The 17,626-nt window shown below is 41.4% G+C and overlaps 1 protein-coding gene across 1 annotated transcript; it reads right to left on the reverse strand.

Moving 5' to 3' along the window:
• Positions 1 to 12,717: 12,717 nt before the first annotated feature.
• ngfb (nerve growth factor b (beta polypeptide)) lies at positions 12,718 to 16,136 on the reverse strand. Its single transcript, XM_084062400.1, has 2 exons — positions 16,045 to 16,136; positions 12,718 to 13,685 (listed from the first exon to the last, which is right to left on the reverse strand). The coding sequence occupies exon 2, from the start codon at positions 13,672 to 13,674 to the stop codon at positions 13,054 to 13,056; it is 621 nt and encodes a 206-aa protein (XP_083918526.1). The 5' UTR covers positions 13,675 to 13,685; positions 16,045 to 16,136; the 3' UTR covers positions 12,718 to 13,053.
• Between the last annotated feature and the right edge of the window lie 1,490 nt (positions 16,137 to 17,626).

Consider the following 17,626-nt stretch of genomic DNA (forward strand, 5'->3'; position numbering starts at 1 on the left):
CTCCCTTTTTGGCCCGTACATTTATAAACGCTCAAATTTCAAATATAAAGTGCTTACCCTATGGCTACGGATGTTATAATTGTGTATGGGTCCTCAGAAGTACCCGTATCTTCCGTATTGTTCAATCAAAAGCATTTTAATCCGATTGGTGGTCATTTTCTCATAGAATTATAATGTATCAGAGTGCAATACACCTCCCAACCAATAGGGTCGCGCAGGAAAGCAAATGGAGAAAATACGGAGAAAATGGCCACCAATCGGATTAAAATGTTTTTTTTATTGAACAATACGGAAGATACGGGTACTTCTGTGGGCCCGTACATAAGCTTAGCCATGGGCTAATCACGTTACATTTTACGTTTCTGTAGATATACGGGCTAAAAGGGGGAAAGTGCAAACACCAAGTTGAAGTTAATCCATGACTGTCATGATATGACAGTCATATTTCACGGCTACCCTCAATTTATCGTCACAGTTTTTAAAATAAATTAAGTTAAAAGCTGACAACCAATTTTTTTTAGAAGGGACCCATAGAAGAGTTTTAGGGTGGTTGTCATCTTGAATTTATTTTCTGGTGACTTTCAGAAGCTCTTTAATATTTGAATGCTCATTTCATGCTATAGTCTAATAATCCGATGAACATCATATGCATTGCTTAATTATTTCTTTGAAATATATTTTAGTATTTTATATTAAAGGACATAGATTTTGAATGTTATTGCAATAGATTTGTAAATATTATGATAAGAGATACATTTGAGGCAACTATGGCATTTGTGTCCAAAATAAACTCTAGTTTTGTATGCAAATTACACAATGCAAAACATATATCACATCAAAATGGATAACATACTGCAGTTCTAAGACAAGACAAGAAAATAATAACATTTACAACATTGTTAATTTGTCATGCTAAATAGACAATAAAACTATACAAACTGAATATAACATAACACTCAATACTACCGGATATTATCTTAACAATAAAGTGGAAATATTATGTGTGCCTGCTAACATGTGCCAACCACAATTGATTGGTGAGGGTAGCTGTGGAGGGGTACTCACACTAGTGACTGTTTCCAAACCCTTGTTTGATAATGGGCCCTCATGATGTGCAGAGTAAAGGCATCACTTGTTCTCACAATGGAAGAACTGAGCTCTGTCTCCTTTGAACCTTCTTTTAGTGTGGTAGCTAACTCAGCTTTGTTGGTATAGGTCTGAGCATTGCATCGGTTGCGACAAGTGACAGGGTAACTGCACACAGTTCCATTTGTAGAAGCTCATCCATTTTGACCTCTCTGCCACTCTCCATGGAGACAATGATGCTACAAGGGGGATATAAGTGGTTAAAGATTAATTCTGGATAGGTTGTCTGCATTTACCCAAAGGTGTTATCTATATCAGCTTTGGCCGCTGACTAATAGATTGTTTGTTCAGTCACAGGGGTCTCCCCATCTCTCCAGCTCTTTAATAAACTGAAAATGCATTTTCAGGTAGGTGACAAATTGTCAGCTAATCAGGAGGGAGTACCCATTTATCAGCTTCATTTTGATAATGTTCCAGTTCCAATTCTCATTTATGTGTGTCATCACTTCCAATTGCACTTGTTTAATCTGTATCCTGACTGAGTTCTCTATCCTGATTGGATAAAATTGGTATCCCGACCTGAAAATGCATTTTCTGTTTAATAAAGAGCTGGAGAGACATGTAGACTCCTGTTACTGAACAAACACTCTACAGCAATTAGTACTATCAGAATATATAGCTATTTAACACTTATTTTAACCCTACAAATCACTTACCTTACTGTAGCCCCTAGAGGGAGGCATAGATTATATGATGTCATAAGTGACACAGGTATATAAGGCCTTTCTGAACAAGCAGATACGAGGCTGCCAATCTGTGGGTCCTCACAACACCATGCCGGTTACTGTGTTGTGAGAGGAGGAGGTTTTGTTTGAGTGCCAACTTGAGGAGTGGTAAGCCTGTTTGGTGTTTTATTGTTTTTACAGTGTGTTGGTTTACTATTGTTGTTATACATGGAAAATGGAAAATGTTTATTATATCATCAGGTGTGTACCGTTCATGTGTTTGAGACATGCAAGGAGTGTTGTCTCTCCAGGAAATTGTGCATGTAAACTGGATATGAAATGTGAGTATAATTCTATGTACATGGAAAAGAGCTTTATACATTTCTGCATGTGATGTCTGATGTGTGATTTTGTGTAACATTCTACATGTTTATGTGCTAACATTCAGTGTACAGCTGCAGTTGAGGAAGTGTGGCAAATGTGAACAAAGTCACTCATGCAACCTTACAGAGTCACATGGTAAAGTAGTTTGTTTTATCTTTACTTTTAATATCACACTGTTATGTGGATACAGTATGTGTGTATTATGAGTTAACTGTGTTTGGTATTTATTTGTAGGGTCATGTGGAGTGAGCGGCCTAGGTTTGACCGCTGTTCCTTTTTCTTGATAGTGTTTCCTTTGTAGTTTGAGTACATGGCACAAATCAGCTGGCCGGCTACCGCAATCGAGCATGGTTTTGCTCCTAGAGTTAGACTTATGGTGATAAGTAGAGTGCGGAGCTGGTTGGCTGGTTTGACCAAATTTCTATTTGTTTATTTGTTATTTGTTTGAGAAACCATCTACCCCATCGTAGCTAACACACGTAACCCAGCTCTGCTTGAACTCCCTTTGTATTAGGCTGCCATATAGGTGAGGGGCTTTGTACACTATTTGGACTGCTGTGTGCAAACAGGGCATTGGGCCTTTTCGTTTGTTGTGCTCTATAGAGTTGCAGTGTTGGTTGCAGTGTTGGCCTTGAGGTCAAGTGTAAGGTGCTGTGTTATCGTGTGATTTCACCCATTTGATTCCCCTCTCTAAGCCTGCAGCCATCAGGAGTGGAGCACAAGCAAGCTGTTTTTTGTGGGAAGCATTTGGGGAAATGTTATATGTTGTATGTCATTGCTCACTTCGGATTTTAAATGAATTTGGAATAAAACTATGTTTTATTGAAATTCCTTATTTTTTACTAAATACTAATAAAGATTGTATATTTTTCTATTATACTTGAGTCCTGCCTGTTGATCATTATAGCGGGGTAACATTACCTTTAAAAGAATGTTGAATAAAGTTCCTTAAAGGAGCACTATTTTCAACCATATCTTCATATAATTGGTCATCGGCCTACTAATGCTCATTAGGCATATAAGACCGCACAATTTCCATCAACTCACTCATGTCATTCAGAAATGTGCCTACCAATGACATCATCAATGGGGATTCCATTTCCTAATACATCAGACCAAAGTGCGTCACCGCCTGACGCACATGACAATGTTACGTCCGCATTCCATTCTTACAATGGGAGTGTCGGTGGTGTCGTCACTCTCTCGTCTATACCAGACTGACGCTGACCAGACCAAATCTGCGTCTACGACCAGACGTAGATATGCTATTTTTTATAGATTAATCCTAATTTATTAGACTGTGCAATAATGTGATATTGTGTGTGTGAGGCATGTACCATACCACTGTACTAGTGTGGTCCACACTTAATCTGTTCTCATGCACGCTCTTCAGTTAAAGATTAGAGCCAGATACAAACTTGAAAAACATAGTTGGATTTGAGCCAAGAATCTTCTGTTAACAAAGAAAATACTTTTTTCCAATGTTACAGGTATGTAAGAGCCATAACGAGCTTAGGTCATGATGACCTGATTTTGCAATGATCTTAATTGTGGCAAGTTATTGCAGCTGTGTGTAATGTCTTAATGATTATGTGCAGCAGTGTACTGTTTGAATGTTTGTGAATGGTGCTCTTTTGTTTGATCATTAGTCTTTTGCTGTGCTGTTTGAGTTGTGTCAGAAGAAGCTAAAATTGAAGCTGAGAGTACACATTGTTTTTACCACTACACCACTACAAGAACCATTTGTTGTATGCCTTATATTTTTTGCTAATGTTCAGTAAAGACTCTAAAAACGGATACACCTTTTTTTTATGAAGATATACTTTGAAGGAAATATACGACTCTACAAGGTACATAGATTATTCTTGTCAACTAATTACTTTAATAGGATTTAGATTCAAACTGAAGATGATCCAAAAGGGGGGCTTAAACCAGGGACGTGTTTCTAAGGCACCGCCTTATCTCCGACAGCACAGAGACTTGGAGATGTTTTGTGACAACTACTTATTAAGCCTAGTTAGATGTGAAAATATTCAAAGTAGTGGATTCAAACCAGGGACCTTGTGTTAAAACACTGACATGTCTCTCATGCAATAGAAGCATGGGAGATGTTAAGGATATTTCAATACTTAACCTGATTACTTGGCCTTTTAGATGTAGAGTGAAAAAGTTCCAAAAGCCAGATTTAAACCAACAACCTTTTGTTTTTGAAACAGCAATTCATCTCCTGCACCACACGGCTGTAACCATGATGACAGATCCCAGCCTCAACTCTGAATCTCTGGTGTTTACTCAAAAACGCAAATAAACCGCTTACATTTTTGGGAAAGTGAAAAACGGGCTTTGTCACTTTCGGCAATGCATGTGCTAATGATCAATACCAGTGTGAAAGTTCAGATCAATTGTGCTAATGGTCAATGCCCGTGTGCAAGTTCAGATCAATTGCTCAACCAACTGAGGAGAACCATGCGGAACAGAGTGCGTGACGGACATTCATTCATATATATATATGAGTCCGTCAATCACTCTATATACTGTATTCATATATATATACTGTATATATGATGATAACGCTCGCCCCCATTTTGTTCGGTGGACCATTCGCCCCCAGTGACAGACCGTTCATCCCACTTGGCGTGAAACGCTCGCCTCCAGCGGGGGACCACTTGCCCCCAGTGAGGCGGACCACTCGGCCCGCTTGGTGAGAATTGACTACAGCCCCTAATATTAAGTTAGGAAGTAGTAAGGCAAAATAGTTACAATGACGGAGGCGCAGTACCGTCTGAAGCGGGCTTGAGCCACAAGTCACAGCGAGTCGCTGTGCCGAACGTTGCGAAGTAGGTAGGTTCTGGTGGCCAGAAATACATGGTGGGTCCGACAATTTTGAGGTCCCCGGATTTGTGGGTCCGACCGTTCCGAGGTCGCTGGATTTGTGGGTCCGACCGTTCCGAGGTAGGCAGATTTGAATGAGGCAAGTGGACTTGGTGGCCAGAAATACGTGGGTCCGACCGTTTTGAGGTCGCCGGATTTGACCCAGGGCGAGCGTATTTTGGGGCGAGTGTTCTTGCATTCTATATGAGGACCAATTATTGTATTTGATGGGTGAAGTGGTCCTTTAATTAATTGTAATTTTGCTCGATTTGCCTGACATGCCCAACAGGTCTGTTGGGCATGGTCCCTGTTTTAATAAATATTTATAAATAAATGGACATATTTATTTAACAGGAACCATGCCCAACAAAGCTGTTACAAAACAAACACAAAATAGAGCAAGGTAAAGGTTGTAGGAGCCATTTATTGTTATTATGATGTTTGTTTATGCACAATCACTGGGGTACAAGATTAATTGGGTCACAGGCATAGGGGCGGACACATTGTTACCTCAGAAGAGGCACTTGTTATCCTGTTCATAACAGTGAGAGGGGGTGTGTGGGATGCCGTATTTGTGTTGAGCGCTCCTCATTGTTTTGATTGCTGTGATTATGTCATACGTTTGAGCACCCTTTAACTAAGTTCTTTATGTTTCTTTAATAAAAGCCCTTAAACACATTATTTGGATCCAGCTAATCTTCTTTTGTTACCATGTCAGACAATGGACAATGGCCCATCTCATGGCCTCTCAGCAATTTATGTTGTTTGGTCTCCAGCAGTCGCATGCAAAGGTGATCAGATAGTATTGTACTACATCATGCAACACAAACTAGGCCTTCTTACAGATTAGTCTTTTCCCAGATTGGAATCACCAAGCCAGCATTCTAACTTCTGTTTGTTTTGGAAATAATAGGTGTAGTTGACCTACCGGTTCTGCATCTGATGTCCTACTACTGGGCTGGCAAGTTGTCCATTAATGTTAACAATACATCTTCACAGTAGACTACACAGTGTTGTCTAGGCATACACGTCTTGAATTGATCTCTTAAAGCCTATATAGGCTCACTTAATAACTTATGGTCTCAGGAGAACTGTACCCTGGAGAAAACAAGACCGAGGAATGGGTCGTAGAAGTATATCTTCAGTCGTTACCCTAATCCGTGTGTGCACATTCATTTATGGCTGCATGGCCTTGTTTACATAGTTATCAAGTTTCCTATATATCTTTACATGAAACGTTCTACACTGTCTTGACTCCACTCTATCACCCAGTAACAATGTCCAGTCTCTATTCAGAACCTGCCACCTGCCACCACCATGCTACCTTCAATTTATCTCTGTGGGTGATGAGAGTATGACTGCTCATTGTCGACCAATAAGTGTTACGTTTTTGTTCCCTCTAGATAGATACAGGCATTGATGTGGAGTGCTTGTATTTGATAAGAATTGAGCTCTGGTCTCGGGCTCTGGTGGTGTTGACAGTAAAGCATCCACTCTCTTCACTGTACCCTATTTATTGAGTATTATCATGTTGAGAATTCATTTATTTTGTGCACATTGCATTTGTGTACCTGGTGCTCACTGACTGTGACTGGAAGTCATAGTTTAGCTCTTTTTCACCACCATAGCATTGACTGCACACACACACACACACACACACACACACACACACACACACACACACACACACACACACACACACACACACACACACACACACACACACACACACACACACACACACAAGGTCATGATTGCTATTCTCCAGTATCAGTGCTATCAATTTGCATTGATGGAATAAATTTGCCACACCTGCTTGATCATTATGTTGCAGTATGGGAAATGAGAGCTGATATAATGATTGCTCTCTGGTTTCCATGTAGGTACCCATCTGGAAGTCCCCATAGAAGAATTTCACTTCATAAATATCTGTCAAATATCATTTGGGTTATCCCATCCTGTTTGAACACAGAGATGTGATATTGAAGGCTTATCCATTGGATGTAATCAAGGAAGAATCCCATTATTCTTCCACTCTTAACCCTCCACGACCACCATCCTTGTACTGGGTATATGTAAATAATGGTGCAATACGGCAACATACTGTAATGTCTATAGTGCAACTGTGAGTTACCCTCATAATTTAAAGACATAAAATATAAACTATTGATATCAATCTATTTGACAAAGGCTCTCTCTAGTAGAAAGGCTACACAATGTCAATAGGACTATTACTCTGACACTTGGGGAACTGTTTAATTCTCCCTTCCGTCTCTGGGAAAAGAATAAAGTACCTTTCCCACTGACATGTAAAGCCATTAATCCACTGGCTATGTTCCATGTTGGTGTCCTATGAAAATAGGAGCTGGTATCAGATTTAGTATATCTGTCCGGCAGCAGCAAGCAATTAGCTTTGATACAACTTTTTTGGATTTCCACTGGGCAAGTACTTACAAGCTCAGTTAATACCAAAACGTGACATGAAAATACTGCAGACTACTGATTGGTTAAAGAGAATCATCACTAGCGTCAGTATGTCAGGGCAGAGTCCACTAAAGAGAATGTGACATCACACCATTGAAAGTAGTAAAACCTCCCAAGATGGTGCCACCTGTCCATTGAACTCCATTGAGCGGTTCCTCTAGCCATATAGGCTACTGCATGGAAGTTCCCGAATACTGTTAACACAATTTGAATCTAGCCGTTGTATGTTAAATGAGTCAAGTTTTTGTTGGACTGTATGCAAAATATAGATTGATAGATTCAAACTCGTTAGTGTTCTCTCTAATCAATGAATGCATCAAAGACTGCAATCACTGACATTGTCAGAATCATAAAATACATCTACGAGAGTCGTATTCTACGGCTACTTTAACTTGTCAGCTTTGTTTATCACTCTCCTTGGTTGGATTTCGCTATGATGACCTGCTATATTGAGGGCTGCAGCGGAGAACAAAGTATAAAGCAAGTAGAATTCCAGTGGGAAAGTGCCAAACTAGAGAGACAGGAAGCAGAGGTTACAATGCTGCGGTACTCCAGCTATTGCCATTGCAATTATGAAGTCGACACACTATCCAGTCACTTGCAGCACACCCCAATTCATCACAGACTTGAGAAAAGTTTCAGAGTTATCTGTGCTCTCAGATGACCTTCTCAAACGCAGGGGACCCTGGGAAAAGTAGTGCCTTGCAGTTTGAATGATCACCTCTCATGTTGATAGCAAAGACTCAGACGATTTGGATGAATCCCTGGGGACAAACCGGTGAGGTTAGGGCAAGGATATGTAAAGAAGGAGAGGAAAGATGGGAAAGATACATCAGGCACTGGGAGGCAAACTGTAGCTGGAAGTTTGATGGAATGCATTGAAGTCAGCAAAAGCCAGTGGACAAGCTTATGAATGCACTATCTTATATATATATATTAGATATATATCTATATCTAATGATTGCAAAATGTGTTAAATAATCGATTGTGGTCTCTCGTTTTCTTTTATGTGCATCCTACTGTATATAATTGTATTCAAGTATCTAAAGAGAACAGAGTAAGTTCTGGGTTGTCTATCCTGGAAATCTAAACAACTTCCAGCTCCAGTTTGCCCCTCAGTACGTCTATGGCACATGTTATATGTAGATCTACTCTTTACTTTTTTTTTTAACATATCCTCGGGTTAGGTTAGGAATCATCATCTTCAGACTAGCCTACATGACCTGCAAGTCCCTTGAATGAGGATTTGTCTACCTCTACTGTCATGGTGGTGCCATTACAAATCATATTGGCTTTCATTGAAATATGTGATTTAGAGGAGATATTATATGATTGTTATTCTAACCCTGTAACGGAAATACAATTTATATTCCCTTTAGGCTATTGTTTTATTGATTATTGATTATGCATTTAGTATCCATCTAGCTTCAGTTATATTAATATATGACTGTATTCTGATTTGTCTGAATGTAATGTCCCAAGAGAGGTAAATTCGTCTGATAATATGTCTTATGAGTTTAGTACACCCTCAGCGTAGACCTACTTATTAAGCAGCAGGCTCATACAGCAAGGTCAAATAGCTATTCCTCTGTAGGCAAGCGGCAGACCTAGACAGCAAGATGACGAGTTATAAGGCTTTATGAACGCAAGGAGAATGTTTCTCGTATCAGGCGTCAGTATTCTGGCTAGGGCAGTGACTATGGCCTCGGCATATTAGCCTGATTATCAGACTGAAGCTGCGTGGAGCTTCAGTCTGACATTGGCTCCAGTGTCGGGGATTACAAGGGGGAGGGGATTAGAAATTCCCCAAACCAATCCTAAGGGATCCCCACGCCCACCTCCGCCTCTCATTGGACAATGCATTTTGTACCGGAGAAGTCCTAGTAGTCAGGGGATATTAAAAACATCTTGGAATACATTCCTTACCAAAAAAAATCTTCACCAATGTGTTTGTAAAAGCGTCTAGTAACACATCTCACAAAGACTGAAATGCAGTTTCCCTAGGAGAATTTTTGACAGCTCCTGAAAGTTGGGGTACCATCCATAACCTTGTGTGGGGAAAAAAAAAAATCAAAATTTAATTCTGTTTTAAGTAGCATGTGAGGGGTCAAACTAGGGTGAATTTTATGATTCTGAATCCATTGCAAGCATTTGTTTTGCACCAAAACCACTCCTTGGGCTAAAAACGGCCATAGCCATCCTTTTCTAGGTATACTTTTTGTGTAAAAAGCCCATTGAGATTGGGCCGTTTTTTTCCGGCATATAGCAATGGGCCTTCCGTTCTCAGTTGATGAGAATGGAACACATGTTTATAGTTGGTCAGGGTAGTGTCGCAGCTCTTGGACGCTGAGCGTGGAGCAGCACATTTCATAGTCAGGCAGAATTTACCTTCCATACTCAAGTGCTGAGAACACATCTTTTGGTCAGACAGAGGAATGTCAGTCCTCAGAATTATCCTAACAATGTGTACTGTATGTATCCTTGTAGAAAAGGGTCTCCCTGTGTCTCCAGATCTTTAATACATTTTCAGGTAGGCGACCACATTTCAGCCAATCAGGAGAGAGTACCTATTTATCAGCTTCATTTCTATAGTTTCCAGTTCCAATTTTGTCTGCAAATTTCTTTGTGTCATCACTTCCAATTTCACTTGTTTAATCTGTATCTTGAATGTTGGCCCTTTCAAACATGCTGCATGGTGTCTTTAAAATGATGGTTACCTCAGAGTAGAGTGATACTCCTTTACGTGGAAAGGAGACAGTTGATGTGGTTCTTTCTTTTACTGTGCTTTTGTGCCCAGTAATTCCGATTATTACGGCCCCGGCAGACCACGATTGTAATAAGAATCTGTTCTAAATGTGTCTTGCCTGGTTAAATAAAGGTTACATAAAAAATGAAAGAAAAAGTCTGGGCATCTAAAACACGAATGCCTCCTGGGTGCCTCCCTACAGAGGTTTTCGGCGCCCACCCAGCTGGAAAGAGACCACGGGGCAGACCAATGACCAGATGGGGGGATTATATCTCCACGCTGTTATATCTCCACGCTGCCTCGGAATCCCCCAGTTAGGAATGTCTGGGATTCTCTGCTGGAACTGATGCCTCTGCGTACCGTGGCCATATATATATATATATATATGGCCACCAGAATGTGGAATGCCCTATAAGAGTCATAAAAAAGTGTGCCTCCTTCCTTACCCTCCTTCAAAACCGCTCTAAAAGAGCACCTACAGGTGGCTGCAATTTGTAACTGACCCCTGTAAAAAGTCTAAGCTTATCACTGCAATCTCATCATTGCAGTCTTGACCCTACACTTGATATTAATTTGAGAAACTGCATTTTGAATAGAAGACCTCACCAGTGGAGACAATGCAAGTCATACATCACAAGCACACGTTTATTACCTCACCCTTAATGGTGAGGTAATGGTCAATTTGCCATTACAGTATCTTTCTGAGGTATATCTTTATTAGCTCATCAGTCCTTTTCCTCATTTCAATTTGGTTGAAATGTAATTTGTCGTTATAAACTCTAATAATTTATGACACTTAATTTCTGTTTTATTCTCTTATGAAGCTTCATAGATTTTAGGTCAAGAAAATGTGTGAGTTCACTGTGTGAGTTCAGCCACAGAACTCCAGAGGGCAGTGTTGCATTTTGATGCTGATGTTTCAGTTATCTACGCCCTACAGTGGGAGGAAGACTGCAGGGAATTGTTAACCCTGTATATATGTGTGTTTGAGGCTGAGCTCCTCTCTTATGCAGCTACAAACGAACAGATTGAAAAGCTCCCCCAGCTTGAGGCCCTACGTCGTAGTGAGGTCCTCTACCCACTCACTTACGGCACCAATGCCTGGGAGCGTTTATTTGTGGTGGTAAACACAAACTGGTAGTATACCAAATTATTTAGGCCCTCTGCAAGGCCACACTCATAGTTTACAGTTACACAACTTAAATGAAATGTTTTTCTCTCATTCCTGTGCATCACTGAGTTCCATAAACTTGACCTCATAGGCCCGCTGATGACCCGACCACTGCTTTGTTGTGTTGTTTTGTTTACACATAACTAACTGAGGTCACAATGTAAAAGTCAGGAAATTGGGCTGTACATTCTCCACAAATGTGTGACCGAGTCCTCTGGCTGGGATCTGTCAACCCTACTGTCTTAGACAAAAATTGAATGTTACTGGCAAAGCTATAAAAATCCCAAACAAAGACATATAATCAGTTAGCAGTGCACTGATATTACACAGTAAACTTTTTGGTTTGTTTCTGGTTTATGCTTTGTTTTCCCTTACAGCTCTCATTGTCTGCTGTCAATTCTCAAACCCTGACCAGAACACAAAATACTAGCAGGAAAATAAAGCCATGTGATTCCTTTCATCTGTTTGATTACATAGTTGCTTTGTAGATTAAAAACAAACAAACCAAGCAGAAAACATGAGCAAGCTTCATTTTTTTTTCAAACTAGGAAAAAACACATCAACCACTGTCATATTCATTTCTTGTAGTGATGCACTGCAGTCTTACCATTGACAAAATTAACGCCATACTAAACCTCATATGTGTACTTCAGTGTTTAATAAATAACAATATCAGCAATGACAACAGATTAACAAAAGTTCTGTTCATGTCAGACCTGGGTCAATTAGTATTTCACAAAAACATGTTATGGTTTATTAGGCTACTTCTATGTCACGAAGGTGGTGCTTGCTACACAATATAATGCAGACAGTTTATAGTTGTTTTTGATTTAATCTTTCTCTAGTTAGGCCTCTAGTATATTTTTCACCATTCCACAATGTGTTTTTTTTACTTCTCTAAAAACATTGTTTTAGTCTTGAGTGTCTGCCCAGAGACACAATGAAAATGTCTTGAATGCATTGAAAATGTATTTATTTATGTACTGTATTATGTAAGTTAAAACGTACCAAATGTTCTGGCATTCCAAAATACTCTTGCCACTCTGACACTATAGCAAGCATTTGTTTTGGAGTAGTAAGTGATTCTGGGAATCGCAGTAAAAACAGACAAAAACAAAAACAAACGCAGCAACCAGAGGTGTCACTAGAAAGACTACGATATGGAAGTTACACAGTGGTACTTTAAACTAGGAAGCATTTGAAAACAAACTCGCAGAGTTTTCTATGATGTAGCTGATACTGATCTAGGCACATGGTCTACTGGTCCTACACATTAATTGAAACAAACACTAAGAATTATTTGCTAATACTTTTCAACCCAGGTCTGGTTTATACACATGCATTCCTGATATCTTGACGTATAGAAATAATTTACTTTGTGCAGAGGATGAAGAAAAGGCATTGGTGGTAAAAGTCGTGTGGGGGGTGCATGTGTGAGTATGCACCTGTATGTCTGAGTTTGTGTGTATGTGCATCTGAGTGTGTGCATCTGTGTGTATGTTTGTGTAGGTGTACATGTATTTGTTTGTGTGTGTGTGAGCAATGCGTGATAACGCACACAGCGTCTTTGGCGTGCACACGATCAGTCACTGCCGCCATGACTTGCGGCTGAGCACACACACACAGGCCACATTGATGCGTATGAGCCTCCACGCCACAAGGTTCTTAGACGTCGTCAGCGCCCGTACGAACGTGTGTGAGTTGGTGCAGTAGGAGTTCCAGTGCCTCCCGTCGATGCCCAGACAGGCGGAGCTGCCCGTGCTGGCGGCGCTGTGACACGTTGTCTCAAAGAAGTACTGTTTCTTGTTGACATTGTTGATGTTTACGTCCGGCAGTACAGTCACTTCATTTCCTGAGATGTCCGTGGCCTTGGTCTTGTTGCCAACCCAGACACTGATGCTGTCACACACCGAGTACACCCCTCGGTGCTGGGGCTGTCCCGCCCGGCGACGGGCCCTGCTGCTGCTGCTGCCGGACCCCCGCCTCCCCCCAGTGGGCTCCGTGTCAGGGGGCTGGGCGCTGAAGAGCACCCTGGGTGAGCGGTGGCGACACTTGGTGAAGAGCTTGGAGTCCACTGTGGGCACGGAGGTGGGGGTCAGCACGGGGTCCTGCTGCTGTCCTGTGGTAGAGGGGCAGGAGTCTCCTCCAATAGTGGCCACAGCTTGGGCACTGATGAAGAGGAGCAGGACCAGCATAGACGACCTCATGGGCACTCAACCTGGTACAGGCAATGGAAAAAACACATCGTAGGCAAATTACAAGTGAATTAATATCAGCTCATTCATAGTGATATTAGTACTGTACATTAATGCTAGAGACAGAAGTGGAGATATATGTATGAAACGGGTAGATGACATCTTTTAGTTTTGCATTCTTATCACAGTAATCAAATTAAATGCCTGTTAATGATGCAAGTCAGGAATGATGCTCACCCGGTTTTGCAATGCCCATTGCACTTGTTATAAGAGTACTTATTGTACCCGTTGTGAGAGTACACAGTGTGCTGGTACCCTACCCACCACCATACTTCTTAGAGGCTAGTGGATATGACGTTAGTACCTTGGTGTCACATTGATGATGACATCAGGGGTCTCCATATGCCCATTTATGGGCATATCGGTCGGATCAGTGGTTCTGGACAACCGGCGATCCGATCGATTTCACACATCAGTATATATGCCCATATATGGGCATCAGTCATGCATCAGTGGTTCTTGTCAAACAGATCTCCATATATGCAAATGCACATATCGGCACATCACGCCCACGTGTCCTTGGCGATACATGCGCTGAGTTTGAAGTCGATCGGTCGGACGGTTCTTGAGATATGTGAAGGACAGGTACGCACACCTACGCCAAGCGTAAGTCATGCACACACACGTACACAGAGATTAGATAATATACCAACAACATATACTATAGGCTACTAAACTCATTGCAAGGATGAAGCTGTGTCATTTTATTGTTTGTTGAGGGCTGTTTGCTGCGCTGCATGTTTAGTGTTGCTTTAAAAGTTTGATGCCAACAGAATGTCCCTTTGTGAGACAAATACAATAAAGATTTGACATTATACTTTACTTGATCCTTTTCATCCATGCAGCACTTCAGTTTCATCCCTGGGATTATGATGAGTAATGCTGTTGTGACAGTGTGGACTCAGTATGATAGCATTGTCTCTTCTTCACATTACGAAGACACGGCAGCACATTAGCACAACACCAGCTGCTTTACTGGCTTATAAGGAAACAACATCTCAAAAACGGTATTTACCACAGAACAACAGTAGAACACATGTTGACACTTGTTGTGGCACTGCAACTATGTAGCATGTTTAAGGTCTTATGTAAGGTTTATTGGTATGTTCAACTTATGGAACCATTGTAAATACAGAACCAGCCGTATCAGCCACCCACCCACCACTTACGACGCCAAATAATGTTATTATAGGTTTTTAAACTATAAAGCGGGTGTGCTTACTTCTGTATGGTTAGGATTAACGTTTTAGGTCAAACGTTTATATTGTCCTGTATTTCTCTGTTCTGTAAAGAATACATCCTCTGTATGAATAGCATTGCACTGCAACATTAAACATATGAGTGTGAAATGCACCTTTGTAACATGTAAACTTTAAGCTTGGTAATTGACACTGCAGATTTTGCTTTGTATTATTTAAAGGTGTATGTGTTTTTCTTCTTCGTCCCTGTTTCTCCAGAAATAAAAATAATAAAGAAAGAAACATATAACAAAACAAATCAAATTAGCAACAAAATTGGAACTGGAACACTTTAAAACTGAAGCTGATAAATGGGTTCTCTCTGCTTGCTCGATGAAATTCGTGTCCCACCTAAAATGTATTTTCTGTTTACTAAAGAACTGAGAGATGTGGAGACCCATGTTATTGAACAGACACTCTATAGCAATGATTAGTATCCGAATATAGAGCAGTGTTTCTCAACCTTTCTTGGGCCAGTGCCCCCTGTCCAATATCCAGGTCCCTTACCGCCCCCACACCCAATTCAAATGTAAGCTTTATTTTATTGTGTATTGTGTTGCTTATATAATTTAGAAAACTTCTCATCGATTTCCTTAAACTGGACGGTTAGTATGTGATTATTATATCATTATTAGCCTACTTCCTAGGGAGAGAAAAAAAAGCCTGTTATGATTATAAGTAGAATTGTATCAGGCCCTGTCACAGGGCCAGGCAGGGCCTGACATCCCTGCCACACAGTGCTGTGAGAGGGGCCTGATGTGACAGGGCCTGACAATCCCTTTGACAGGGCTGTGACAGGGCCTGCCATCCCTGTGACAGGGCCTGTCTTAGCCCTGCGATACTGACCATGATACTGACCATGACACTGACATCATCAGTAACATCAGTATCATGTCAGTATCATGTTCAGTATCATGGTCAGTATCATGGTCAGTATCATTGTCAGCATCATATTCAATATGATGTCAGTATCATGGTTATGGTTAGTGCTCTGGGCGGGCTCATAACAAAGCTGGTCAGTTATTATACATAATTACACAAAGGAGGTGCTACTCTCGTGTGAATCAATTGATTGGCTTCATACCTATTTACAGTGTTTCCACATGAACTGTGGCCCCTTTCTGGCAGGGTCCTAGGGTATGTGCTCAGAACACATTGTGTTCCAGACTCGTGGTATTTGGCCTGGCGGTGGCGGCCCCCATTCAACACAGCTTATCTGCTCTCCGCTGCCTTGGCGTTCTCCTGTCCTGTTGAGACACAGGTTGAGAGAGTGTGTACTGAGACATCTCATTAAACCACTGTAAACACGCTTTTAGCAAGACTGATAGAGTTAGAGGGACCGTTAGTGTTTTTGGGTCCAGGAACACGTGATGCATGCTGAACATACTGAGATGACATGGACCTGCAGAATGTAGGTTGAAGAGTGGAAACATTCTCTGGATCTTGCTGTGATATCTCCGCAGTAAAATGCTCCCGTAGATATAAATATGACAGCTTTATGAAATCTTAAATACTCTTCTACTTACTCTGGCACCTTATAAGGCAGATACTCTATCTATGCAACTATCCATTCATAAAGTTGAAAGATTGTTTTTGCAAGAACGTTTTGCAAGAGATACAGGACTAGGAGCACACACCCATTCTCTTACCGAATAGTTCAGAGCACAAACAATAGTTGGAGGAGGTAGAGGAGTGTGAGGTGGTCTCTGGCTGTCATGGGTCTTGAACCTGTGACCTTCACAATTACAGGAAAGGCTCTTCAACATTTAGGCCACCCTGACTTTGTTACGATTTGTGCTTTGTCTAAGCTCTCCTATGTACAGTAGTGTTAGTGAGACGGAGGGTGCGTATGTGTATGTGTGTGTGTGTGTGTGTGTGTGTGGGGGGGGGGGGGGGGGGGGCTGCCGATTGCAGGAATGCCCAAGCCGAGAGCTAAGGCATTGGCTAAATTCTGTTCAGTGTCTGTGATAATTGGCAGTCGCCATATATGGAGGAGACGATATTCTTCCTGTATCCATGATCTGTATCCTAAAACACTTCTTGTTGAGTTTCCCAAGTTTGTGCATCTATCTCTATTGTTTGTGTTCAAGAATGTCTTGTTAAATGTGAACAAAATAAATATGTTAAGTGTGTGTGTGTGTGTGTGTGTGTGTGTGTGTGTCTGTCTGTCTGTCTGTCTGTCTGTCTGTCTGTCTGTCTGTCTGTCTGTCTGTCTGTCTGTCTGTCTGTCTGTCTGCCTGCCTGCCTGCCTGCCTGCCTGCCTGCCTGCCTGCCTGCCTGCCTGCCTGCCTGCCTGCCTGCCTGCCTGCCTGCCTGCCTGCCCGCCTGCCCGCCTGCCTGCCTGTCGTGGCACACACTCTGATTGTCACACCATTCCTCTCAGTCTCAGCCCATTAGGCATCTGACTGGAAGTGCAACACACAGGAATCACACTGCTGGAATGGACTCTCTCTCTCTCTCTCTCTCTCTCTCTCTCTCTCTCTCTCTCTCTCTCTCTCTCTCTCTCTCTCTCTCTCTCTGTGTCATGTGTGTCATATCAGCTCACTCTTTCTCCTTTTCCTAAAATCCCTGCCTTTGTTTTTTACACTTAGGCAGAAAGGAGAGACCTGGGTTGTGATGACAATGTTAAACTAACAGGGTTGAACAGGACTGCACTTAAATCTCAT

Source organism: Gymnoscopelus microlampas, assembly GCF_963454915.1.
Source record: "Gymnoscopelus microlampas genome assembly, chromosome: 7".
Lineage (NCBI taxonomy): Eukaryota > Metazoa > Chordata > Actinopteri > Myctophiformes > Myctophidae > Gymnoscopelus > Gymnoscopelus microlampas.